Raw genomic sequence first — 26360 nt, forward strand, 5'->3', positions numbered from 1 at the left:
AGATGAGACAAGCTTGTCTTACATCCTGCTAAATTTTTCAACTGTCTGTATGACCATTGTCAACTCGAACATCACCGTCTGCTTTTTCATACAGTTTCTTTATCAATCATTTAGCCATTGTGCCAGCGTGCCATTTCATTCATTGAGCGTATTCAAGAGGATACTGTGGACTATTGCATTCAAGGCTTTTGAGTCGACCCCAAACCTGAACCATAATTGAGTATCTTCATTCTTTGTGTCTTTTCTATTGTATTTAAGGGATTAAGGTCAATAATTAAACAAAGTAAATTTCAACGCTTCTTGTGAGATTACAATTTTTAACAAGCGCCTTCTAAATAAAATACCCTTTTCGAATAAGCACCATTTCAAAAACAGTATTCAATCGAGGATACCCATTTTACCCGCCCTGTGGCAACCCTCAAAATTTGGTGGTTATTTATACATGTATCCGGTATTGATTCAGATTTATGCAATTTGTAACAGTTAATTGTGCTGAAAATGAAAACGTTCAAGTTTGAATATGGGTTTACCCCTACCAGGCCCCTTTGCCCCCCGTTCTATCCCCTTGGTTACTGTCTTGCGTCCCGGAAGTAAAGAAGTTCGAGCATGCGTCACATCAATTGATCAATTGGCTTAGCGTCATCACCAGGGCAACACTGCACATGGACAAAGACAAAATAATAGAAAAGAGCAATGTTTAATGGCGGACGACCAGCTATGGCTTGCAGTGACTTTTAAAAGGCAGTAGCAAGAAGAAATAGCAACTAGTTCAAAATGAAAGGCGAAGAAATGCAATCTATCATGGCTGAGGCCAAAAGAAATCGCTTTGCAACGATTCCCAAGCTCTCTGACGAAGGTAAATCAGTGTTCAAGCACAGGTGCCTAACTTCCCGGTGCTTTGCATTTCATGCTACGCCCAGCTGTTTTCGTGCTGTTTTCGTTGATAATCCTGAATGTTTTAAAAATTCATGTGCTCATTTTAAATCGATTGGTCAATTTTCTTTTAGATGTGGGATATGTTTGGGACACAGTGTCTGAGTTTATTGGCAAAACAATGGGATCTCAAAAGGTATACAAGATTCGAGAGTCATTTTTGTATATTTGTCCTTGTGTGAATTAAACTGTAAGAGACTAACCTTACCGAGCAAGAGGAAACATTTGCTATTTTCAAAATTGAACTTTTTCGCAAAGTGCATAAACAAGAATAAATGTTATGGTCCTGGAAATTGGTGTGTTTCCAAAGATAAAACCGGTCTTTTCCAAAGGTGGCTAGAAATTAATTTCATTTGTTATAAAATTTATTTTTGAACAATCGAAGCAGGATTCGGATACTATATTTATTTGTGTAAACTAACTTGAGAATTTTTTGAAAGAGAATATAAAATCACTAAAAGGGAATGCAAGCACAATATTTACAGGTTTCTGCAAATAATACTTGACTCTTTAATATTTTCCTAAGAACTCAATTTAGATGTTTTTATTTTCATATGAACATTAACATTGATCACAAAAAAAGGGTTTTGTAATGTGTCTAGCTAGCATTTTAAATACCATACAGAATAGAAAGAAATATTGAGTATCTACCTCAATGTTAATTTGATGGTGGTACAAATTTTGATGGCAGCTCTTGCTTGCTAAAACCAGTTTATATCATGATTTCTTTGAGTGTTAGCTTTCTCCTGGGTGCTATGGTATCCTTGTGTTTTTTGCTTATAATAATAATTATCTTCTTATGTAGGGTGTTGTCATTCCATCACTTGGTGTGTTTACATTGTCTCAAAGGAAATTAGATGTTGGCAACAACAAGTTTATCCTTGTGCAAAGGCCAGTCTTTCAAGTATCAGAAAAATTTGCAATGACACATGCATTGCAGACTACAAAATACCACACAGACGGTTGGTTGAGTTCTCAGTTTGTTAATCACAACAAATGCAATTAACACAAATATAAATTCAATTTAAAGCAAATATTTTTAGTGATGAAGAAAGGGAGATAAATATCTTTAAAACTAGGAGTAATATATAACAGTACTTTTTGTTGTGTAATATAGACACAAAAAACTCTAGTTGTGTTTCAAGCCAAGAAAATATCCCAAAATATCAAAATATCAAGCTTTGGTTTCTATAAAATTGTGTACAATAAAGTTATAAGAATATATAAGAATAAGTCAGTTTAAAGTCATTGATAATTCATTCTAAATTAGATTAATATACAATTTTATCAATAAACTGAGTGTCTTATCTGTTCATAACAACTTCTAAATTCCCATAAATGTTTTACTTTTAAATACATATTTAATGTCTTCATAGGGCAAATTCCAGTAGTTTCACTGAATTTTGCGGCAATTTCCCAAGAAACAAGCATGGAAAGGGATACTGTTGAGGGTTGTGTGCGAGAAATGCTCCAAGCATTATCAAGATCAGTCCAGACAAAGAAGAATGTTGAATTCATCTTCCCAAGTATTGGAAAACTGTCAATCAAAGACTCAAGAGTGAAAATGAAGTTTTATAAGGATTTTCTTCAAAACATTGATGGCTCTGGGGCTCTGGTGAATGCTATGAGAAATGTAAGCATGTTTTTTTCTTTTGGCAATGTGTGAAGTATATATACCCCCCCCCCCTTAAAGTATTTGAATAGTCTGGTAAAATTATTGACCTCAGTCTTGCTAATTACTTATAAATTCTTATTAATTTTTATTTAATATATCAATTCCTCACTGATTCTGTGCTGCCAATTTATCTCATGGAATTTTCCCCCAAAACTGGAAAGCTAATTCAGAAATGAAATGAATTATGGACTTACGTTTAAGAAATTGTGTACTTTTTTGATTGACTGAAATTCTGAAGTGGTTGATGTTGTAACTAAAATAAAATCAATTTACTTTTTCTTTTGTTATCATCGACTTAACCCAGTACTGTTGAACATTGTGTTTTATTCGAATACCTTTGGGAGGGGAGTTTACATACTTAGAAGGATATCAGGGCAGCAAAAAAGTTTTTGCTGTCCTAATAGTTTAAAGGTAAAAATAGTTCTGTCGATGGCTCCTTTGTTGCACAGGAGCACCAATCACTCCATGCTTCTTGAACCTTCCCTCTATCTTCCCAACAAACCACCAAAATCTATATTCTGTGCTCTTCATGACAATAAAAAACCCTTGAGGTAGCAACCAGTGCCACAGGGGGCATATGACTCTCACTTTCCAGAAACAAACATAAAGTTTGTGTTTGATGCTCACAAAGGAGCCCCTTTTTGCCTACATGACCCCTTTCTACATTTGGAATGCCTCCTATGTCTATGCTTAAAGATCATTCAGCAGTGAACTTCATTTGTCACCAGGCATCATAGAGAAGCAATGAAGTCTTCATAGACCTTCAGTTTCACTTCACTAGCCTTGCTCAGGCCCGTCGCTAGCTATTGTGCTCAAAGGGAGTTTCCAAGTCCCATTTGCCTGTATTTGCTAACAAGTTTGGAAATTAGCTCACTAAGGACCTCTAGATGGCAAAAACTCCTCGTTTTTTAAATGGAATTATTTTTCAAGGGAGATGTCACGACCCACGTTCCCCCATAGCCCCCCTAAAGTGACGGGCCTGACCTTGCTTCAAGATTTCCAAAGCAAATTTTTAAACCAAGGGTCAAGTCTAAGTACTCGAAGGTTTTTTAATATTTTAGTAAATTGATTGTTAACTATTTTTTGTTAAAAAGGATCAGTTAAGAAATTTAGCTGATGATGACCAGCCAGGATTGGTTTGGTCCAATTAATTTCTCAGATAGAATAGAAAAGCATTAGGAATTCTTATACCTGTTTCTCTTGGCAGCGATGTGGTGCGTTGGCAGTTGTGGGTGTTTTCAGTCATAGATGCTACAGCTCAGGGTCCCAAGGATCCACAACTGCCCCTTATTTTCAAAAGGACACCTTTCTCAGAAAAAGTAACATTTTGTCAGGAAAAGTCAACTTTCTTCAGTTTTAAGTGCCCCCTTTTCCTCAAATTTGCTCCTTTTTCTCTGCAATCCGCGATGTGGCTGTAGGTGCTGTGGGATTTTGAAACTTTTGCAGGGCCCTTAGGTGGCTAATGATTGTTTTGCCAGTCTTCCCAAAATTCTAATTTTCAGAAGTTTCAAAACTCGTTGTCTGCAAAGGTTTTTCCAGGCCAAGCCCCCGGATTCCTCTCTTTGTCTACGCTCTTTCATTCAATATTCCAACATAACTAAACCGCTTATTTTTGTATTGTGGTTCTTGCCTAATTCATCCTTGCTTTGAAACTGACGTCATTTAACAGTTGAAAGTATTGACAGGGTTATATTCAGATTTCGAACAATGTTTAAGTCGAACAATGTTTTTTTATCAAATCGTAAAAACCCCGATCCAGATTTTCTCTGTTTTTGTAATTTAAAGTTTTTCTCTGGAGATCTAAAAATCCTTCATTTTTCTTCATAGAGACCAGAAACCAGTGATTCTGTCATTTCACGCTCGATGACTCCATTTGGACGTCCATCAACATCAGCAAGCACAATCTACCTACCAAGGTAACAATGGAAATTCAAATCTCTAAACATTTACGTCCTGTATTCCGTATTCTACGTCATATAACCATTAAATTTTGGACTATTATATTGGACAGTTCGTCTCTAAAGCTACAAAAAACATCTTCTTTAACTGAAAAGACCAAAGTTTTAGTTACAGGAAGAAAGTGAAATAAAGACAAAACATCAATTTTTTTATTTTGGTAGGAAAACCTACTGCTTGTATTGTATTCGTGTGACGAAATGTGTACCAAAAACAGAATCAGCCCGCCAAGAAGACATTTCTTCATACCATTATGTCTGATTTGAGGCCATCTTAATCTAAAAATTTTATCTAAAATATTGTTATTCGGTTTGATTTTTATCTCCCACTTGTGCCTTTCAAATCGAGTTTTTCGACAAGACAGGATGTGTGCTTCATTGTTAACTATACTCCCTGTCTGGCTCCTGACTGTTTGCTCTCAACATACTTCAGAAAAGCTAAAGCTACTTGTAACCATTCTTATACAAACAACAGCAACTAAACCGAGAACTAAACCTTCTATAACATCTTTAGATACATAAAACTTTCCCCAATTTTTTATAGAATAAATCCAGGCGATGAGATCGATGAAATCGGTAATAAAGACAGCAGTATAACTGGCTCAAATTTAAAGAAGCGTTCTCTAATGCCTATTATTAATGAAGAAACAGCAGGGCTGGGGACCGACATTGATGGCCTAGCTGTTTTGGAAATCAGCCCAAGAATAGAGAAACAGAAATACGATACAGATAAACAAGGAGAAAAAGAAGCGAATAATGAGTCACCAAGTAAGTGATTCCATCTTCAAAAGTTTTTGTTTCTTATTGGCTTTTGTTTCTTTTTGTTTCTTGTTCGTTCCTGCGAAGTGATGGCCATTTTCTTTCAACAGAGTTGAACTAGCCTAGAAACCCTGAAGTTTCATTTTAGCTGTGCAAAATCAGCTTCTCTGAAAGTGTATATTGGAAGTGATAATAAAATTCCTTTCATTTCTTGTTTGCTGTTGGTTGCAATTTTGCAAGTTCGTTTCGTGATGCCAATATTATCAAATCCTACCTCCTAGTTCTCTCATGGAATAGCTCTCAATTTTCGACATTCTCTAACTTTCTCGAGCACTTTTTTGGATTCATCAATTTTCAGTCCATCTCACATCTAATCTTAGCTACTTGAATATAATTCAATCAATCCATCTTTGTTTTTTGTTCAAGCATGACAACCTGTTCATAGGATCCTTATTGCAAAGCATTTCACCTTTATATTTAATTTCTCGATGTTCTCCTAGCTTTTACGATAAGCAAAGACTATTTATGACACAGTGACATAGAAAATAGCTTTAGATTTCAGGACTAGTCATTAGTTAACTGGTTCAAACGTCAGATACCACTTACAAGTAAAGTGAATGTAATTTTGATTACAAAGCAGATGTTATTACGTAGGTGATTTATTTATCAGCAAATTATAATCTGTTTTCAAATCCGTGATCAACGGGCATGATTATGCTTAAAAGCATTAAACAAAATCACTGGCAGTTTGTGAAGTAATTTATATTTAAACAGCAACCTGGAGGATCACATTACTTATTTATGCCTAAGAATTAAAATTATTTTATTTAAAAGCTCTATTGCTGAAATTCTTCTGCCATCTGTCTCTTTGCATTTTGAACCATACTTTCAAAGCAGCGACTTGCGCTAAGTGAAATAATTGTATTCTATGCCGCATTGTATGCCGCTAATCCAAACAACATTCTTTCACATAAAATGTCGGATTTTTCAGCCTAGTATTTTCTTCATACCGTGATTGACTGTTTCAGCTTTTAATTGCAATATCTGTTGCACAATCTATGTTTCGCTGTAATTCTGCTTTTTTTTAATCTTGTGGTAGCCTTTCTGACTATATATTTTGCCTTAGTTCTCTGAGAATTGCATCTTTTTTAATGTATCATCCTTATAATTCATTTACTACTATAAGCACATCAGGTTTTTTTTAAAGGTTACCAAGCTATAATTAGTATAACAAAGAAATCATCCTTGCAAACTTTCAACTTGAGGAAGAAATTGGGAAGTTTTCTCTTTCGTGCCTTTAAAGTATCGTGGCTTTTCTCTTTCGTAACTTTAAAGTAAAATTATTGCTACTTTTTGGTTAAAATTACTTTTTTGACGAATTAAAGAGGTTGACATTAACTAGGTTCTTTCTGAACTATAATGATTGTCGTCGCATGATATTCCTTTATCTTTTGAGCCTCTTTGGCTTGGTCTTCAAACCTGAGGATTTGCTCCACCTGTTTTTTCATTTCTTAGCGTTACTCGAGATCTGTTGAATATTTCATGAACACTGTGGAATACCGCATTTCAAAAAATCAATCAGAATATTGATTATTCATAACTCAAATCGGTTTCAATATGTCACTTTGAAGAGTCAAGCAAATTATGACTATCTCCATGGAAATGTAAACAAAATCTAAGACCCAGACCCTTGACTGACTGTATATATTTAGGAGTTGCTAATAATGTTGCCAAGGTTTACGGGTTTTGCTTATTAGTCTGTCACTTAAAGACTGAGCGTTGTGATTTTGAAAGCAGTGTGAACTTGGCATCGTCTGGCAGTATTAAACAGCATTTTGTGGCAATAGCAATGGCATCTGTTGCGCAAGCGAATACTTTTAAAAACGTGTTCAATCTGCATGATTATGACGTTGGGCCTTCTTATCTTGGCAATGAGACATTTAGGGGTCTCAGAGATCTTCATGGTGAATGTTTGCCTCTGCTAAACATTTATGGTAAGCTAATTAGACTTTTAGCAGTATTGGTAGAGCGCCGCTAAAGTGGTTACCATAACATCTTTTTTTACAAGAAATAGACAAGTTATGATTTCAACTCCCAATTTGCTATAAGCAAATTTGTATAGATATAGTACATAAATGCTGCAAGAGACTTATATGCATCTTCATTTTATTTAGCTCGTGATTTTATTTACTTTTTTGCTTAGAATGACATTCTTAATAATTTTCAAACTCACGAAAAAATTTCTTTTATCACCGTAAATTTTGATTTCCCGAAGTCAGCTGTCAGATAAAGTTTTTCATGACAGCAGTTCAATTTACTATTTTACGCTAGTTTCACTTTTACGATGAACCTGGCAATGATATGATCAATTCATCAATACGGGCCATATCTGTTTACATTCCTCAGTTCCATTGCCATGACGATAATTGCGTTTCCCATTCAGATGTTACTCTGAATCTTGTATCCAACCTTCAGAAGTCTTAAACCTGCTGGTGCTCGTTTACAAATTCACCGCAACAAGTATTCCCCGTCGAAACAAATGATCTCGCGGCCTTTGGCTTTCTGCAGGATTAACGAATGGTTCATCTTTGCGATTTGATATTGGAATCCCTCAAGAATGAGCACTCGGGTCTTACTCGCAGTTGTTGATTTTTTCAATAGATTAAGAGACAGATGTGTTCTTGCATCGTCACATGCCGCTTACCTTAGCAAAAAGATTTATGTATGTACATGCTTGTTGAAATCGTGTTCCTTATATCATTTTATCTATTTTCAGGACCCCAATCTCCAATGCGGCTTAAAACAGCACCAGAGAAACCGATGACATCACACGGGCTGGTGCAACCTGATTCTATGTTGCCTCGTAACGAGGTAACATTTGACCATTCAAATCTAGAGCGCATTAAACTGAAAACTGCCTCAAAGCCGTCATCACGTGGTTTAAAGTCGATACCAAAAACGGCGTTTGGAGACGATGACAGGAACAAGGACTCTGATTCGTTTGTGCCTGTGAAAAAGACACTTAGGACAAAAACAATTGACAAAACGTAAGTAAGATTGTCTTATGACGCTGGATGACAAATTAGTTTCACTTTCTCGTTAAAGGTAGTTTCTTCTCCCCTTGATTCTTCAACCCATTAATTCCGTCTGGCTATATCCAAAAAATGAATCTACATGAGTAGACTAATCCAGCCCTAATCCAACCCTAATTTGGCCCTAATCCAACCCTAATCCAGCTCTGGTCCAGCCCTATCCCAGCCCTATCCCAGCCCAAATCCAGCCCCGATTCAATAATGCTGGTCAATCCTGTTTTTAACCATCCGATCATCTTAATAATGTTTAATTCAAGCGGCCCTGTTTCTAGATGTTCGAACTGTCTTCATGATGCTGGTCAAGAGTTGTGCTACTTATGTTATCAACGAGAACGCAGAAATGTTCCCATTTATCTCCACGAAGAACGCAGAAAAAAAGAACTCGAAGAAGACCGACTCTTGCAACAGTACCAGCATATCAAGGATTACGAAGCAATTCTCAAAGACCAGGTAGACAGCAAATAACATCAAGTCTTCCTTTGAGCTTGGTTGCTAGTGGTTTCTCCATAAGACTAGTACATCTTAAAAAATCGTAAATTGAGCTAATACCAATAATTTCACTCAACATATTTCGATTAATTATATCAACTTTTTGCCGAATCATGAAATGGTTCTCCCATAGCAGCTGTTGATCTTGCTTTTTGTCGTTTGAACAGCTAATGTCGATCTTCAACTGACTGTAATTTTTCTGTTTTGCTTCTTTTTTAGGATGCAAAGGCGGCCAATAGAGCAGAAGCACAGAAAGTTGCCGCTTTCAATCTTGGTGTTTCTGAGGCAGTTAAGGTCTTGAATCTTCAAAAAATTTTGTCATTGATATCTAAACACTTTGAGGGTTATGATGCTTGCAAAACTGTTTTTCAAAGTTGTTTTGACTCTTTTATTGGCTTGGTCTTTACCTAAGTTAACAACAACTCTGTTTCATCATTTCAATAACCTTTACTTTACCAATAACCGGCAAAATACAAGACTCACCCTGCTTTTCTTTTAAGTCTTTCATGATTTTATTTAACACGATTCAATTTATCTGTTTTAGACAAAGAAAGCAGAACGACCGACAGATTTCCATGTATGTTTGCAGACTTGTTGCTTAGCCTATTTTTGTTTTGTGGTCTCTTTTATTTAATTGCGTAATCTTTTTCTGGATTTAAGTCACATATTTCTTAATTTGCAACTTCAAACCTTTTTTGGCACAATAGAAACCAGCAAGTTGATCATTGTAAAGATTGAAGCACCTCTTGATAGTATCTGAAACCCACTTCGCCTTGAAGTAATCATAGTTTTCTTGTCTTCTTTTCTCAGCGTTCATTTGTGTTTTACAAACGAAATGTCAGCCCTCCATTTGCCTTCACTCAACAGAATTACCATAGCGACCTTGCCGACCAGGTAGTGTGTTGTATAATCTTGTGCATTTCCATCTCATTTTTCACAATGTTTAGTATGCAATACAGTTGTATACGTAACACGTCAGAACGTTTCTTAACCATTCAAAGTGTATTCTTACAAACAATGAACGACACATCTTTTTCCTTGTTTAACACAACATTACGTCAGATAGGTACTAAATTCGTTTGAAATCAATCTATAGATGTTATGAATAGCCAGAAACTTATGACGAAATCATTTCTGGTTTCTAAGTCAATGAAAAAGTACTTTGGGTCAAAGTAACTGAAATCTTTTTGATTCAAGAACAAAAGGTGATAAAATGTTCCAGAGATAGTTGTAATTTTTTGTTCTGTGTGGGTGCAACTTGTGGTTTAAGCAGTCTTTAAACCCACTGAGCTTTGTTTTGAGTCTATTTTATTGTGACTCAAAGACCTTGAATTGTAATCTCCTTTCAATTCGTGGTTTCCACTTTGCAAGAAATTCCCACTTTTTGTTAGGTGAAGCAAAGGGAACATAACTTACTAAAGTCAAGGAAAGAAAAGGATTTCATGGAGAGACTTGAGCAGGTCCAGTTAGCTGAAGAGTAAGTACATTCAAATCTTAATGGCTGATTCTTGCTGCTTGTTGTTGATTGACTCGTATATTGCCGTTGGTATGAAGCATTGTAAGAAAATCTGTTGATACCCAAAAATGGCCTAAAATACTCGATACTCCCAATTAAGAAAGAATGTTTTAAAAAGGTTTAAGAATGTTTTTCAAAACATAAAACTTTAGTTCTTTGCAGACTAAAACCAACTTTCAAGTAAGGAGGTATACCTTAATGCAACTGTCCTCTACAATATTTTTTATTGGTTTGATAAGTAAAAATGGTATTGAACTGAAAGGCAAATTCAAAACGCTCTCTCGTGTCCTTGGTATTGATTTCTAGCATCTATGAGTTCAGATAAACGAGTAGCCCTATCCTCTTTCCTTTCTTAGCCTTGCTGTTCAAAGAGAACAATATTTGCGAAACAAAAGACTTCAAAGTGAAGAATATAAAAAAGCATTGGATACCCAGGTAAAAACATATTCTTGGAATTGATTGAAATCGGGGTATGATTCATATATATTGTCAAGAAATAGTTTATAGTGTTTTTTATATTAAGTTAATCTTTCAAATTCTTTATGTTGATCTTCAAGAATAGATAACCTGTGCATGGGTATATGTATTCTCTTGTAAGCAACGGCGCTGTTAAGTTATTTGTTTTCCATATTTTCTGACCTTTGAAAGTGCTGCATGCTGCACTACTATTTAAACCATAATGGCTTTTGTTTGGGGTATGGATTACTGTCCAATTAGTGCAACGTAGAGAATAGTACACCGCTTTTTTTCTTTGTTGATTATTTGAAACCGAGATGCTGTTTGCCATTTAAAAAGATGTGAATTTTATTTTGAAAGAATTATCTAAAAAGCTTTGTGTGTTTAATTCCCTAGTAACCAAGTGTCTAAATTAGACTTCACTTTGAAAATATTATTCCTCAAATCAGGCATTTTCTTGCAAACCAGCCAACTAAATAACCGCATTTTGCATTTCTCAATCCTTTATTTGCAAAACCATTTTAAATTTCGAGCTTTAAAATCCAGTTGAGCCAATAGTCGAGGTGTTAAGAAATCCTATTCAGATATGAGTAGTTTTGAGGCTTTGTTTATTTTTGCAAGCTCAATTGATTCATTAAGACTTTGTATTTAGTTTTTTTCTGTCTTGTAGCTGTCTTGTAGCTGTCAACATTTCGTAGTAGACACAGTCAGCATTTACAAATCAATGAGAAAAAGCCATAGTCAGTCTCTTGTAATTAGCTATCATAATAGAATACTTCTTGGTCGATGTGACAATAGAGCTTATACCTTTTCCAAGGAATATGCGTGTTTATGTTGTTGCTGTTGTTGTCGTAGATATACATTAAGAGGTGCATAGAGCGCCAGTTTCAGGTGGATACAGGTCGATGTCGCAAGGGCCTAACCATTCCAAAAGCAAACGTCATCCAGCCATTTCAAGATACCAGTTCAAGCGAGCCTGTTTATAGAGGAATAAGAGAGCCACGTGGCAGAAATACAGTTAGTATTAGTGCTGAGACTGCTAGTGTAGTGTAGAAATTGTAGTGACGTGGAAATGCTTTGTAAAAGGTCTGGAGATTTGCGGAATACTGAAGCTTAGTATCTGTGTAGTTTATGAGCTGTGTAGATCAGCAGCTTTATCAGCCTGGTGGGCTTGAACCTCAGTAGCAGATCTATTTCGTTAATGATATAGACAGATAGAATCATAATAATAACAGCAACATTTCAATGGAAAATGTTATTTTCCCATTACTTATTACAATTTCGTACCAAGTCGTCCGCAAGGGATATTTATAAAGCTCCCCCGGGTCAAAAGCCGAGGAAGTTGTATCAACTTCTTTCTAGCAACCTAGCAATTGGTTAAACCTAGTGATAATTTATTGTATCAATTGGTCAATGCCTAGAGATTTATTTATATTTTTGGATAAACAACTTGCATGGCTTCAAAAAGTTGATTAAATTTAGGAAACTTCTATTTTTGCTGCGTTGACTCCTGAAATTAAGCTTTTAGTACCCAAGAGAGGAAACGCAGGGTGAATTATCATTCCACATGCCTTTTTCCCGTGCAAGGTTTGATTTGTCTTCAAGGCTACGTATTAAGCTTTGTGCCATCACGTCCCTACTGGTAAGCTGATACTTGATAGTCAAATACTGGATATTTAACAAAAGAAATGGGGGAACTTAGTAGATATGCTAAAAAGTTCTGACGGCTATTAACGTTGTTTAAGAAATGTTGTTGCTTGTATCAAGTCTCTTGTTTTGAAGTTAGGTTAGATCATGAGACTCTGTTTAGTTGAGCTTAATTTTCCAATAGTGTAGTTATTCGACTGAATCATGTTAGTCTTGATACGAATATTTAGACAGCTGTTGCATTCATCTTTACACTGATCTTCAAATGCCTACTTTCGCACGGTAATTATTTATCGTTTGCATCTTATCTTCAATGCAAAGTAAACCACAATCCTAACGTTTTGGAAAATGTCCTCTAAATATTTTTGTTTTTTTTGACAGATGCGTTTCAGGCCACTTCCAATAGCAGGTGCCTACCCTGACGCAGAAATGCCGTATTTCGGTAAAAATGACATGAATCACGAAAAAATGATCGAAAAACGAGCACGAGCAAGAAAATTATTCGAAGATCAACTTGGAGCTGCAGCTGAAAAGAAAAGAAATGCCATCTTAAACGATCTGCGAACGCAAAAAGAGGAATCCCTAATGCTTACAAGAGCGAAAACAGAGTACGTTGGTTTTTGTTTTTTAAGCACTTGGTGCATTGAGTCTGGTGTCTCGTCTAACAGTCACTGTGATAACCGTTTATGTGTTTCCCGGACTTTTAAATGCAGTAACAAATTTACAAAGCTTTTTGCGAAACCTTTTTAAACATGGCCTTGGATATTCGGTTGGAGAAATCTGCCAAAATGTTAGTAATTATAGGGTGGAAGACAGGGATTTATTCAAGAATTTTACTTAGGAACGATTGCTGCCAGGTGGCAAAACAGAATTTCGTGGCAAGCCTCTAAAGATTATTTGGGGTCACGCCCTTTAGATTCCCTCTAAAGATTACGTGGTCATTTACAAAAGACCTTGTATAAAGCGATTCATGGCTATATCCATAAGAAATGAGCATGTTTTAGGTGTAGCATTGTAGCAAAAAAATTGTGTGTGTACACAGTATAAATCATGAACTGTATTAGGAAACGAGGCGAAAAAGTTGCCCATTGCGACTGCATGAAACACTGTGTTGCAATTTAGAGCCGCCCTTTGCTAGGCAATAGACGGTAAACTGTATATGGTTTATAACTGAGCTTTGAGTGCAAATTTGGTTGTCTTTTAGCTTACTCGATGAAACAATCAATAGAAACCGGGAACGAGTGAAAATTCGCCGTGATCTTGAGGACACCTGGCTACATGCTGCAAAGACCAAGCACGTACGGGAGGCGGATGACAGGGTTCGTGCACAGAGCCCTGGATGCTTGCTACATGAACAATGTGATAAGTACCGTAGATGCAAAGAATGCAAGCGTAAAATGCCCAATTGCGGAGAGTCAAATGTTTGGTGCGAGTCACGATACCTCTCCGGCTCCAGGATAATGGTTTAGAAGACGGGAAAACTGTAAAGGGCTCAACAATAAAGAGTTTTTGTATAAAGATTTGGCTCATCAAAATGAAAATAAATGTTATAACTGTGATTTTAGCGATTTTGTGAAACATTTAGGAATTCATATCGGAATTTAACCAAGGGTGTATAAAAATAATTTACCATGTTGTTGTTTGTTAAAAATTTCATCAGCATCTAATCTTGAGAAAACTAGGGTTTGATGACTGGATCTGTTTTGTGTTAAAACTCCGGCTTTTCTGTCCTTTCCCTCTTTCCTTCTCCTCTCTTTCCTTATCCTCTGTCCTTCCCCTCTTCCCTCCTCTTATTTCCTTCCCCTCTTTCCTTCCCCTCTGTCCTTCCCCTCTGTCCTACCCCTCTGTCCTTCCCCTCCTTTCTTCCCCCTTTCCTTATCCTCTGTCCGTCACCTCTTTCCTCCCTTTATTTCCTTCCCTCTTTCCTTTTCCAGTTTTCTTTCCATTTTCCTGCCTTCTTTCCTTCCCCTCTGCCTCTTCCACCACTCTTTTTTGCCATCGCATCTAGCCTGGGACTAGGCTCAGGGCGAAATGATCTCGAGCTACACCAAATGGCCTATACTGACGACTAGCGAGGCTCCGGTACCCAGAGTACCTGTTTTCTAAATCCACGTCGTTTCTTTAGTCCAGACACGGTCACTCGTTTTACTGTGGGGCCAATTTTACAACGTTTTGCATATTGCTGGGGTGTGTCGGCTCAGGAAGGACTGACTTCAAGTAAGTGGAAGGACTTTTAGCATCAAATATTGTCAAAGCGTCAATATTGTCAAATATGATACCTTTGACCTTGGCTGGACCAAAATTGCAAAAAAGTATACTCTTTGTCTAGATTAGAAGTCCGAGAAAGTATACTCTTGCTCCCGGCACATCTCTAGGAACATTTACTATGAAAGAACCCCTCCCCCCTTGCTCTTGGAAAAAATGGAGAAAATGGGAGAAAAAATGTAACGAGTAGTGTTCGCAGAAACCAATGGTAAAATAATTAAAAAGGCAAAACATTGATTATCGATAACTTTAATAGGAAGCAAAACCACAAAACCACAGAACCACAAAACCACAGAATAGAATTCCTTTCTCTATTCTGCGACAAAACTATGGCAACGAGATAATTTGCGGGCTTCCCGCAGCTTTCAAATAGAAAACGCGCCAACAGAGATATTTCCCTCGAGAGAAAACGCGTTTACCCACAGTAAACGTAAATAAGAGGTGTCTGCAGGGTTAGAGCCTTTCCTGCACAGGTGAAGTTCTGCAAGTGGCTAGTGAACCCAAAACACGTAGAAATGGCAACTATTAAAGCAGTTTGCATGCTTGTTGGAGAAAAAGTGAAAGGATCCATCACACTTGAACAAAAGGTATTTTTTTACGCCATAAAGCTCTTGCTGAAGTGTACTTTCAACTGTCAAGTTTTCAGTATTCAAGGAATATTCTGCAAGTTTAATTTTTGCAGACGTATGATTTCTGTAACAGAAAGATTATCTTATATCCAAGAAAACATCTGAAAGTAAAATTGTATCCACATTTTGATATCCTTTCCACACCGCAATTAGCACAGGCTTGTGGCCCCTAATTTCACCAACACGTGGCCTAGTTAGTTGTAGTCTGTGTGTATGTACAGAGTTTGTTTTTGCGGAGTTTTAGACATTTTTGGTGGAAGGACAGAAGTCATTTTTTGGTTGTTATGAAAAGGGCAATAAGGCAAAGATAATACGACCCTGCTTGTCAGGTCTTTCCTAGGCAATGAATTGTTGGGGTCATTACTGAACAGTGAATTAACGCCAGGAATGTGGGAATGGCCAAGTGGCAAGGATGGAAGCTTCAGGACTAGGACATTTGCAAATTATTTGCAAAATCTAATTCCTTTCATATCTGATATTTAAAATTTTGCTTATTTACATCTTCTGTGGTATCTTTCACCTGACATGAACTATTGCCAAACAGCCTAATATAATAAGTTCAAGTTTGGTAGAAAATTGCTGAACTGCATATCAGACATTTCTAGCACACAAAAATTACATTTTTGGATAGCTAAAAACCTTTATTGAGGTAATAGACTGGTACACAACTGCAACATTATAAGGGCTGTCAAACTTTTAAAATCTGATGCTAGATCAGATTTTGATGTAGATTCCGAATTTTGCTGATTGAAATCTCAAACAAAAGTTCAATTTATGATGATGTCATGAAATGTCAACTTGCAGCAAGTTATATAATGTTAACTTGCAGCTACCTTACACTTTGAGCTAACACCAACAACCTATAGATTTTTAAATAAAGGACACCAAGACTTTCCGAATGACATATAGCAAGTTAATGTTTAGCGACTTTTCAATTTTTGTGATGACATCATCATCTCAGATTATACATCATGTTTGATTGAGAAGTACAAATAATGATAGAATTTATAGTCGAAATTTCATTGAAAAGGGGGTCATTCCATATCAAAGAGGGACAGCCATGTCACCCATCCCTTCAGAATTTGCTGATTTTTTGTGTAAATATGGGTAAATATGGAATAAACACAAATTGAAAATTTCAAGTGAATATCTGAAATATTTCCAAAAATAGAAACATTTGAAATTTTATGTTTTTCGTCCCAATTTTTCGAGATCCGCCATTTTGAATTTAAAACATTTTTTGAACAACCTGAACTGCTATTAAGCATTGGATTCAGGATAGAAAAATTACCAAATCTGAGTAAATTGCACATGCAGATTCCAAAAATGAACTTAAAAACAGATTTTACAAAAGAATTAAAGACCTACTGTGATAGATAATTAGACATATAGTTGCCATGGCAACAAAAGCTAGGGACATTTGTGTGAAAATCTCAATGTTGGCAAAATGTGACAAGTTTCAAATTTTGCCAACTCTGAGACCAGTCTTAACACTGATTCTCAGCAAAAAATTGAAGAGGTTATATTCTCCTTCTTTGAACAAAATCTATCTAAAATATCAAGATTTCAAGGAATCAGCCTTGTTGAAGCTGCTCATCATCGAACTCCAGATTATAAAAAAAACAGTAACAGATAAAAATTATATGTATTAATTGCTGTTTTTGTCAAAATCTTACCATTTCATTAACATAAACTTGCTAAAAGTATATACAATATGTCACTATATATGTCCTGAAGTGGCAAATGGATCACTTCTTTTCAATATTTCTGATACATGATTCAATGTTGTTTGCTGTAGGCAATATTGTCGCCCAGAGGCAGTTGATGTTATAGGGGCATCAACAACGCAAATAACTTTTGAAATTGGAACCCAGCATGTATCAGCTCTTCTTGGCCATGAGAAAGATCGTGCTGGGAAGTGAGGATGCATGAAACTCACAAGAACCTCACTATTATCATTATCGGCTTGAGAAATCATGCCCAACCAAAGCTGATCATCATATCTGCACACGATGAAGCTGCCCGAGTAAAATATTTCTTTCCTAATGGTAGGCTCATCAGTGAAAGAAAATGTGAAGTCGAACTCTTTATTTTCTGAAACTCGCTTTGCTCCAATTTTAGTCATAGATATTGGAACAAACTGATGGTATCCCCTTGTGCCAGGAACTGTTCTTGCAAGCTGAAACCTTGACTTTAATTCTTCTCTTAGGTTACTGATATCATTGCTTGAGAGAAATTCAAAGTGAATACCCTTGATATCAGCTTTGCAAAAATAAACCATTTCATGGACTGACAAAATTTGGTTTTGCATTGGTCGTTGGAGACTTGCTTTTGCCACAAGCCTTTTCACCGTACCGCCAATTCCATCACATGGAGATTTGCCGTGGCTAGTGGCAAAAAAGTTCCACTGGCATTTGATACCAAAATCTTCCTGATGGTGGCAAAGGTTCACGAAATTCTTACAATTCTTGTATTGCCCTGCACAGCCATCAGAAAAATAATGGATCAGCTTTATGCCAGGGGAGATTTTCTCCTTTATGAAATGTACTGTTTCTTGTAAAATCTTGTAGACCATGCTAACGTCATGGTCAAGGTCATCCGAGAGGAAACATATTGATTCGGAAACCAGTGAAGCTGGTTCTGTAAATTTGTGATAGATTACCACTGGATGTAAAGTACATTGCCTTTGATTCCAATGGTAACCTTGAGATTCGTCCTGAACAACAAATTTGAAGTTCTCTGAAAAATCCCCAAGTACTATTACCTCTTCCTGCTTGATCTCTTCCTTAAGAGTCCTCAGGTAATTTGCCTGTGACTTAGCGACAAAAGAATGTGTTGTTATGTTGTCGAGTTGTCCACACAAAATGTCAATGAACTCTTCCACAGATGCAGTTTGGGTGAGCAACTCTGACCTATCTGCTGTTATCCACTGTTTAAAACTGATTGCTTCTTCCAGAATTTCGTTCTCTCTGTCTGACTCATCACCACTTTCTTTTTCCTCTGAAGACAGTTCTTCTTTATTTACAAATATTTCCAACAAAGATTCTTTGACATTATCGATTCCAGGACACTTAGAGCACCGGTGTATCATGCACTGTTTTGAATCTGAGTTGCAGACAATCATATTTATGAGGTCCTTGTATTGATTTGTCATATAAGCAGAGTCTAACAAAAGTTTAACGTTCTGGTGTAATGTGCAAACACATACAGAATGGGTTCCTTTTGGGCCAACTGGAACACACCATTTCGGCCTTAGACTGGCAAACTTGGAAAAGCCAATGTTGCAAAGAGGCTGCTGTTCTCTGAAAGCAGTATAAAGCTCTCGAATGTTGCATAGAATAAGGCGTTTTGACATATGTTGTCTTTTCCCGATGCTGACTGAGTCCTTTTTTCCTGGTAGCTGTCGCGTGAACTCGTCATCACAATAGAACGATATCACCAAATCTATGATTTCCTTCTTCAACGTTTTACCTCTTATTTCTTCTGGCATTGCTATGATTCCCTTTTCTTTCTTGAGAAGCCTTGCTTTCTGAATAGTTGCCTTGGACACCTTAAACTCTTGAGCTGCCTTCCTGAGGGTCCAAGAATTTGGAGTTAAAGTTAAAATTTGGATTCTTTGGCGCCTATTCGCGACTTTCAACTTCTCTTGCATTAGATGTATTAAGTGATCAAGATCCTGAACTTTGAGTTTGATTTCAGTAGTTTTAGCATCTTCTGTGTCATCTGGCGCTAAATCCTCTTCATCAACATCAAGCACTGTTGCTACTTTCTTTAAAAGAGATTCGTGAGCTTGGTTAATCTTTCTCTTCCCATGAGAAACAACTGAATGTTTTGGAACAGCGTGCAGCTTCAATGGGGAAACATCCAATTCATGAAGTGTTGCATCTAGTGAATCTTTGCCAGAAGAACATGATACCTCTTTATCAAAATCTTCCTCAAACGCTTCATCGGGTTCAGCTGCATGGATAGGATCGTTCTTTGTCTCATTCATTCGAATTGTACAAGAGGGGCAAAGCTTTTGGCCAGGAACGACATCAAATCCTCTGGTTACCAAATCCTTTGCATTTGACAATTTGATCTCCTTGAGACCACCTGTAATCCAAGGCAACAAACACCATTAACAACTTAGTTAGCTTCAGTTCAGAAAAAGAAGAAGAAATCTTCAAATGATCAGCAAGATTGGTCTTCATATGAATGAGGCAGTGGAATACACCCTGTTTATTTGGTTGAATTTTTTGTACCTAGACTTGATATTAACCACTATTACAATCAAACTTTATAGGATTGCTCAGAGGGCTGGTCCCCCTAATGCCTGCTTTAAAAAACCTTTAAAAAACTGAAAAAGTGGATTGGAGTCAGTTTATAGAAATTATGGCAAATTTCTGCAAAAATTAAAAGTTGTTATGCTTTGAAACTTGCTACTTTGTAATGAATTTAAGAATGCTTGGTACAAACCTTTTGCTGCCTTCTTATGTATCTGGAAAGGATTGCAGCAAGTTTTTTGCGCAAGAGAGTACCTTTTGATTAGCAGCTGCTCGTGATGCAAACAGATATCAGCATCTTTGTTAATCAACGACAACCCAGACCTCCAAAATATCAGTTCTCTTAAATCACAATCGATTGAATCCAGCCTTTTACTTCCAACCTTTCTCGAAAACGTGAGCTTGTGACATGGGTCACCCATTTTCTTTCCTACAGAACACATTTCTGCTTAGGGGTTCTTCGGAAAAGAGAATACTTTGCTGGTAGGGTACACCCTTTTATATAACGCATAAGACTAAGCTAAGTGAAAAGGAAATTCCACTTCTATTCAAGCATTTCCTGTTACGAAACATGGGCAATTGAAAAAGAGATACTTAATAGCAGGAAACGACACCTCAAAGAATTAAACAAAAATAGCTATTAACACCTGTGCCTAATTGAAATGACAACAATATGACATATAAAACCAATATCGATTTCCTTTTGTATGCGACTAAATGACTTACAATAGATGTTTTCACACACCTATTCAAAAGAAATAAAAGGGGATATAATTACTACATTAGAGTGCCCACACATAAGAAAACAACCCATTCATTTAACGATAACAAATGCAGTTGTCTTTCTGTTACTCGCTAGAATTTTCTTTTAAAGAGCTTGACACGTTTTTCGAAAAAATGGCAGTTTATAAAAAACGTGCTAGTGAAGGTCTCAAATTTTTAAGAATCTTTACCTAAAGTTACAACATTGCAAAGGCTTTCCTTTCTGCTTTTTTCCTTAACTCAAAGTTGACTGAAAAAACTTATTCTCAAAATCATCTGCACACAAGTTACTTTATTTGTTACTGTTACTGTTACTGTTTTTTTTATAATCTGGAGTTCGATGATGAGCAGCTTCAACAAGGCTGATTCCTTGAAATCTTGATATTTTAGATAGGTTTTGTTCAAAGAAGGAGAATATAACCTCTTCAATTTTTTGCTGAGAATCAGTGTTAAGACTGGTCTCAGAGTTGGCAAAATTTGAAACTTGTCACATTTTGCCAACATTGAGATTTTCACACAAATGTCCCTAGCTTTTGTTGCCATGGCAACTATATGTCTAATTATCTATCACAGTAGGTCTTTAATTCTTTTGTAAAATCTGTTTTTAAGTTCATTTTTGGAATCTGCATGTGCAATTTACTCAGATTTGGTAATTTTTCTATCCTGAATCCAATGCTTAATAGCAGTTCAGGTTGTTCAAAAAATGTTTTAAATTCAAAATGGCGGATCTCGAAAAATTGGGACGAAAAACATAAAATTTCAAATGTTTCTATTTTTGGAAATATTTCAGATATTCACTTGAAATTTTCAATTTGTGTTTATTCCATATTTACCCATATTTACACAAAAAATCAGCCAATTCTGAGGGGATGGGTGACAAAGTTGCTTATTTTGTCCCTCTTTGACATGGAATGACCCAAGGGTAACCAGTATCACTAACAAAGTGCTTGGAAATTCTGGCCATTTTTGGCAATCTTAATTGTCCAGCTTTTGATACACCATCCTAGCAAATGCTTTTGTCAGGTTGTCATCCCACAAACCTGCTACTTCCAGCGTTTTTGCTACAAACAAGCATGGATTTAAGCCTGATTTGTAAACAACTTGGTGTTTTTCAATTCTATGGAACCCAATCCTAGAGCCAAATTTATTCTTCAGTCTATCCTTCAATTGGTAAGAATGGTTTATGAAAGGTTCTGATGATGCCTCTTCACACATTTCTTTCATATCTGTCATCAACTCTTTCATGATGTACGCGTCTTCATTTAAGATAACCTCAGGTTCAAGCAACTGCATGAAATTATCCAATATATTAGCTTCTTTCAGGGCTAACTCTGGCATTACCCGCTCCTCTTCCAAGCTTCTTCTTGGTGTTTTGTGCGGTGCAAAAGAGGAGTACATAACATTTTTTATGATAGAAAATATATATTGCAAAAATGTCATGTATGTGTCCACTATCAAATAATCTCAAACGCTTGGCTGCCTCAAATTGAGGATGACCCTCCTTGCACACAAGGCATTCCAGAAGTTTTTAGCTGATTTTTCTTCAGAAAATCGACCTAAACCACCCTTGTTGTTTATTGTATCAATCTATATGTCTTGATCTGTGATTGGCATTAGAAAGGCCCTTTGCAACCATATCTCCCCCTTTGCAACCAGCTTTGTGGAAAATGTAAGAACTAAATTTGCATCTGCCTGCTGGATCTGAATTCAGTCTTAAATACACATGAGAAATCTCATAGAAAGTGTCTTCAGCTATTGGAATCTGGATCTTTGACCATCTAAGAATTCAATGTATGAGCATGTTAAATGTACATATGAAAGAATACTCAGTCGCCATATTTCTTTTGCAATTTTCTAATTGTGCAGTCTGGTAGTATAAAGAAAAAAGCACCTTCCTCTGCAGATTGGGTTGTTAATGGAATGGCTGCAATCAGGTCAATAACCCCCCAAAAAATGGAGGGAGTCTGCTAATGCTTTGCTGGAATTTTGCTTGCCACCAAAATCCTCATCAGCCCCAAGTCTTATTGTTATCATGGAAACATACTGTAACGACAGAATCAAGTAAGTGACCCAAAGCCGGCATGGTAAGTCAGGTAGAAATGCCACTCATCTATACAGAGTTTTTGAAGACCTGGAAAATTGAAAGACATAGAATCGAAGCACTAGAAAGTTGCAACCACAATGAAGTAGACACAAGGATTGTGCTGCATGCACCAAAGTAGGAAAAACCTGTCATTGTTGTAGCTAATGACACATTTATAAATCCTTTTTGTATATGCACACAACATCGTCAATCCACAAAATATTTGTTTTAGTAACTGATTTTTACTTTGGCTCATTCTTCAGATGTTGACATACTGGAATAATCCTCGAAAAAATATATAATACAGTACAGAAGGTGTTAATAACATGTGAGGTTATACAAAAGGTGAATTAGAGGCGGTACATGAAGGGATTTGGGTGTTACATAATAGTGTTTTGTTTCTATAGTGGCAAGAAGATGCGAGTTTGTTTCGTTTGTTGAGTGTTGATAACTTGGGGTGGCAGATGATGAGGGTCTTTTCTTTAAGGCGAAGGCTGCATTTTTTGTTTGAGCTGCTGTAGGAGGGATTTTTTGAAAGGATGCGCCAGGAAATTGAGTGATTGATGTTATTTTCTTTTAGGGTCCAGATGTATTTACTGAGTTCTGTGGAGTTTCTGTGTTTTGTGTGACGGAAAGATGCGGTGTGATTTCTGTATCTTGTTTTGAATTTGTTTTCTTGTAAGCCCGACATATGTTTCTGTAGTGTCATTGTCTCTGCGTGTGACGGGGGCTTGGTAAATGACCAATGATTGTAGGCAGTTCCTTTTGAGTGGACATGTATTTGTTTGTCGGCAGTTGCATGTTTTGTTGACATTGGTGTTTTCCAGGGCGGTGTTGATGTCGTGTGACTTTAGGATGCGTTTGTTGTGACTGTCAATGGCTTGCTTGACTTGCTTGCTTGATATATAGATATACATATATATATTGTTGGCTTAAGCTCAAAATATACGGTAGGAGGAGTGTAAAACGTGTTGCGATTGAGATTTTATGACATCATCAAAAATGGATTTTCTTTTAAGATTTCAATTGTAATAGCAAAATTTGGAATCTGTATTAAAATCTAATCTAGAACCAGCTTCTTAAAGTTTGACAGCCCTTAGAATTAGATTGTGACAGTCATGTACAGTCTATAATATATCTGATCTTTGTGGAATAAGGACACATTGCCAATTCTTAAGTGTGCCTCAAAACATTGATCAATGCAGACGCTTAAAAAACCATCCAGTACAAAAATTGAATGATGCTTTATTTAACGTGTTTTAGGGAGATGAACCAGTTCACATCACTGGTGAAGTCACTGGCTTAGAAAAAGGGGAACATGGCTTTCATATTCATGAATTTGGAGACTATACTAATGGGTGCACCAGCACAGGAAGCCATTTCAACCCATTTGGGAAAAAGCATGGTGCATCAGAAGATGAAGAGAGGTACGATAAGTACCCTGTTTTTCTCATTTTTCAGTCTTTGTATTATGAAAATAGGCTGCATGCAGGGTCTTAACTACTTTGCGCATGCGATGACGTGCGATGTTGACGTTTTTTTATCGATGGTTTCTCATTCCTGTTGTCAAGGACTATAGGGTGCTGTGTAGAAGAAGACCTCATATTAATCTTGATATTACAAAGGCTGATTTTTGTGTTTCAAAGCCTGCCCCCATCGCCCAAGAAAACTACCCCCATTTTGATCTGCATAATTTGTATATTTACACCTGCATTCTGTTAATATTCTCACCATATAGGAGGTTATTAGTATAGCTAAGCCCCTATTTCAGATCAATTTAGGCATTAACGAATATTGAATTAATTATCAGTCACCAAAACAGAAAATGATTTTGAAATGGTAAATTGCTTAAAGCTAAGTTATAAATGTCACCAAAATAATACTGAACTGAACTGAACTGAACTGAACTTGACCCTTTCTTTGTTTTTCTTCGCATACTTGCAGGCAATTTATGCATGATTTTGGTACGATGGCAGGGAGGAAACATTTTTTCATGCCCTGGTTTTCAGATTCCTTTAAAAAGTTTTAAAACCATTTGTGCTATTGTGAAGTTGATTGGCCCCTTTGTGCTGGAGCTGCCATTAAAATTGCTAAGACTGCTAAGAATATTTTACACACAACATTGCATTTTTCCATCATTTTTCTAGGCTTCTATGACCATCCAATCTTGTCCTGAAAATCAGTCAAGTGCTTCTTTGATGAAATCACATTTTCCTTATATATCTGCCTTTCATTAGAAGTGGCTATTGCCTGATTTTGAGAAACAGCTAAAATATTAGTGAGTCGACACTAAAAGCTCAATTACTAGATGTCTCTTGGAGTCTCTTATGCATTATCACTATGCACACCAGTGGTTAGCACGTGAACTATTTTCTTCAATTTGTGGATCAGTTCTTCCTGCAAAATAATATTTGCTTTTTGTCTCTTGAATGGTAAAACATTTTCACAAATGTTATTCAATTTAATCTTTTCATTGTAACTTGCTCTTAATATATGTTAAAGGATTTCATATCTTGCCATAAAAGAAAACTTTTACTCAAAATTACATCATTCAGACATGTTGGAGACCTGGGAAACATAACAGCTGGAGATGATAACAAGGCAACTGTTGACAAAACTGACAGACTTATTAAGCTCAGCGGCCCCCACTCTGTTATTGGAAGAGCATTCGTGGTATGATATTTTGCTTCTATTATCTTCATTATTATTAGCTACAAGTTTTAAGTTACCAGACATGCTTTCTTTGATTTAGGAGGCTTGTATGTTAAAGTTTTTTTCTAGAAGGGAGCTCCCTCCTGATTAGTTTACCTTGTAGAGACCTTGTCTTTAAGAAATATGTTTAAATGAATTCTTTGAGCCTGGACCCTGGGTTGGTCTCTTGCCTCTTTGGAAGGCTTAGGATAAGGGTTGTGTTATGGGTCTTCACACAGTTATTGCAAAGGACCTGTTTTTGCTGTTTTCTTGCTTTTTTGCGACTGCCATTTGTTATGAATTACATGAATTACTGTTTATTTGTTATGAATTACATCATTTTTATGAAATTTATTCTGTTAGTGCATGATGCAAGATGATGTTTTCTGTATTCTTAGATTTATTTGATGAGTGGTCAGAATATAGTGAATATAGTGGTCAGAAAAAATGCTTTTTCATAAGTGCTTTCACATCAGAAATCTCTTATAATTCTATAGTTACAAGTGAATGTATGATCTGTTAGCCTTATTTTATATAACTCTTTTGCGAGCATAAAAGTTGTTCACGGTCAAGTGTTTGTGAATTGCAATATCCTGCGAGTGTGTAAAAATTTAAATGACAAAACAGATGGTTCCCTATAAGGATAAGAATATTCTTCATTTATAATTATATATATATTTATATATTTATACGATGATTACCTTTTCAAGGTCCACGCTGATGTTGATGATTTAGGAAAAGGTGGTCATGAGCTGAGTCTTACAACTGGTAATGCTGGTGGCAGATTGGCCTGTGGTGTTATTGGAATCGCAAAATAAATGGAAAGCCTGAAAACTTGACATTTTCCGATAAACAATGCTATTAGCTGATGATCTGATTGGTAGTTGTTTTTTATTTTTTTTGTGACATTTTGATGCATACCTCTATAAATACGCTGAAATTGGAGATGAATATACTAGGGACTTATGATATTTGTCTTACTGAATTCAAGCCTCTTTGATCAAATCACCAAATTCTAACCGTAGACCAGATTTTTAGGTTATATGTTTGAATGAAAGATTGTTCAACTGAAATGCAAGGAACAGGGGAAACAATACTACACTTCAAAGGAAGATATGTTGCAGTGCAGGTAATCGCATGTGCTTG

At 36.4% G+C, this 26360-nt stretch overlaps 3 protein-coding genes across 3 annotated transcripts; 2 read left to right on the forward strand and 1 right to left on the reverse strand.

The window, feature by feature from the left end:
- The first annotated feature begins 645 nt into the window (after positions 1 to 645).
- On the forward strand, positions 646 to 14200 carry LOC135685784 (coiled-coil domain-containing protein 81). Its single transcript, XM_065201849.2, has 15 exons — positions 646 to 856; positions 1008 to 1069; positions 1739 to 1895; positions 2310 to 2566; positions 4436 to 4524; positions 5108 to 5331; positions 8099 to 8369; positions 8687 to 8864; positions 9123 to 9197; positions 9448 to 9480; positions 9714 to 9797; positions 10295 to 10380; positions 10776 to 10854; positions 12904 to 13130; positions 13727 to 14200. Exons 1-15 carry the CDS (start codon positions 775 to 777, stop codon positions 13989 to 13991), a joined length of 2169 nt encoding a protein of 722 aa, XP_065057921.2. The 5' UTR covers positions 646 to 774; the 3' UTR covers positions 13992 to 14200.
- Positions 14201 to 15215: 1015 nt separating this feature from the next.
- On the forward strand, positions 15216 to 26178 carry LOC135685788 (uncharacterized). The gene is made up of 4 exons (XM_065201855.2): positions 15216 to 15374; positions 23787 to 23950; positions 25079 to 25196; positions 25925 to 26178. The coding sequence occupies exons 1-4, from the start codon at positions 15303 to 15305 to the stop codon at positions 26030 to 26032; spliced, it is 462 nt and encodes a 153-aa protein (XP_065057927.2). The 5' UTR covers positions 15216 to 15302; the 3' UTR covers positions 26033 to 26178.
- LOC135695705 (uncharacterized) lies at positions 16433 to 21364 on the reverse strand. The gene is made up of 2 exons (XM_089112794.1): positions 19872 to 21364; positions 16433 to 19508 (listed from the first exon to the last, which is right to left on the reverse strand). Exons 1-2 carry the CDS (start codon positions 20119 to 20121, stop codon positions 17137 to 17139), a joined length of 2622 nt encoding a protein of 873 aa, XP_088968920.1. The 5' UTR covers positions 20122 to 21364; the 3' UTR covers positions 16433 to 17136.
- Positions 26179 to 26360: the final 182 nt, after the last annotated feature.

Source organism: Rhopilema esculentum, chromosome 15, assembly GCF_057945365.1.
Source record: "Rhopilema esculentum isolate cy_ngs chromosome 15, ASM5794536v1, whole genome shotgun sequence".
NCBI lineage: Eukaryota > Metazoa > Cnidaria > Scyphozoa > Rhizostomeae > Rhizostomatidae > Rhopilema > Rhopilema esculentum.

Bases quoted from the DNA above. Each gene is read 5' to 3' on its own strand.
- LOC135685788 (XM_065201855.2), top strand. From the start codon at position 15,303: ATGGCAACTATTAAAGCAGTTTGCATGCTTGTTGGAGAAAAAGTGAAA. The intron at 15,375-23,786 runs GTATTTTTTTAC...AACGTGTTTTAG, and splicing joins CCATCACACTTGAACAAAAG to GGAGATGAACCAGTTCACAT. The intron at 23,951-25,078 runs GTACGATAAGTA...TACATCATTCAG, and splicing joins GCATCAGAAGATGAAGAGAG to ACATGTTGGAGACCTGGGAA.
- LOC135695705 (XM_089112794.1), bottom strand. From the start codon at position 20,121: ATGTGTTCTGTAGGAAAGAAAATGGGTGACCCATGTCACAAGCTCACG. The intron at 19,509-19,871 runs GTTTGTACCAAG...CTTGGATTACAG, and splicing joins ACATAAGAAGGCAGCAAAAG to GTGGTCTCAAGGAGATCAAA.
- LOC135685784 (XM_065201849.2), top strand. From the start codon at position 775: ATGAAAGGCGAAGAAATGCAATCTATCATGGCTGAGGCCAAAAGAAAT. The intron at 2,567-4,435 runs GTAAGCATGTTT...TTTTCTTCATAG, and splicing joins TGGTGAATGCTATGAGAAAT to AGACCAGAAACCAGTGATTC. The intron at 4,525-5,107 runs GTAACAATGGAA...AATTTTTTATAG, and splicing joins AGCACAATCTACCTACCAAG to AATAAATCCAGGCGATGAGA.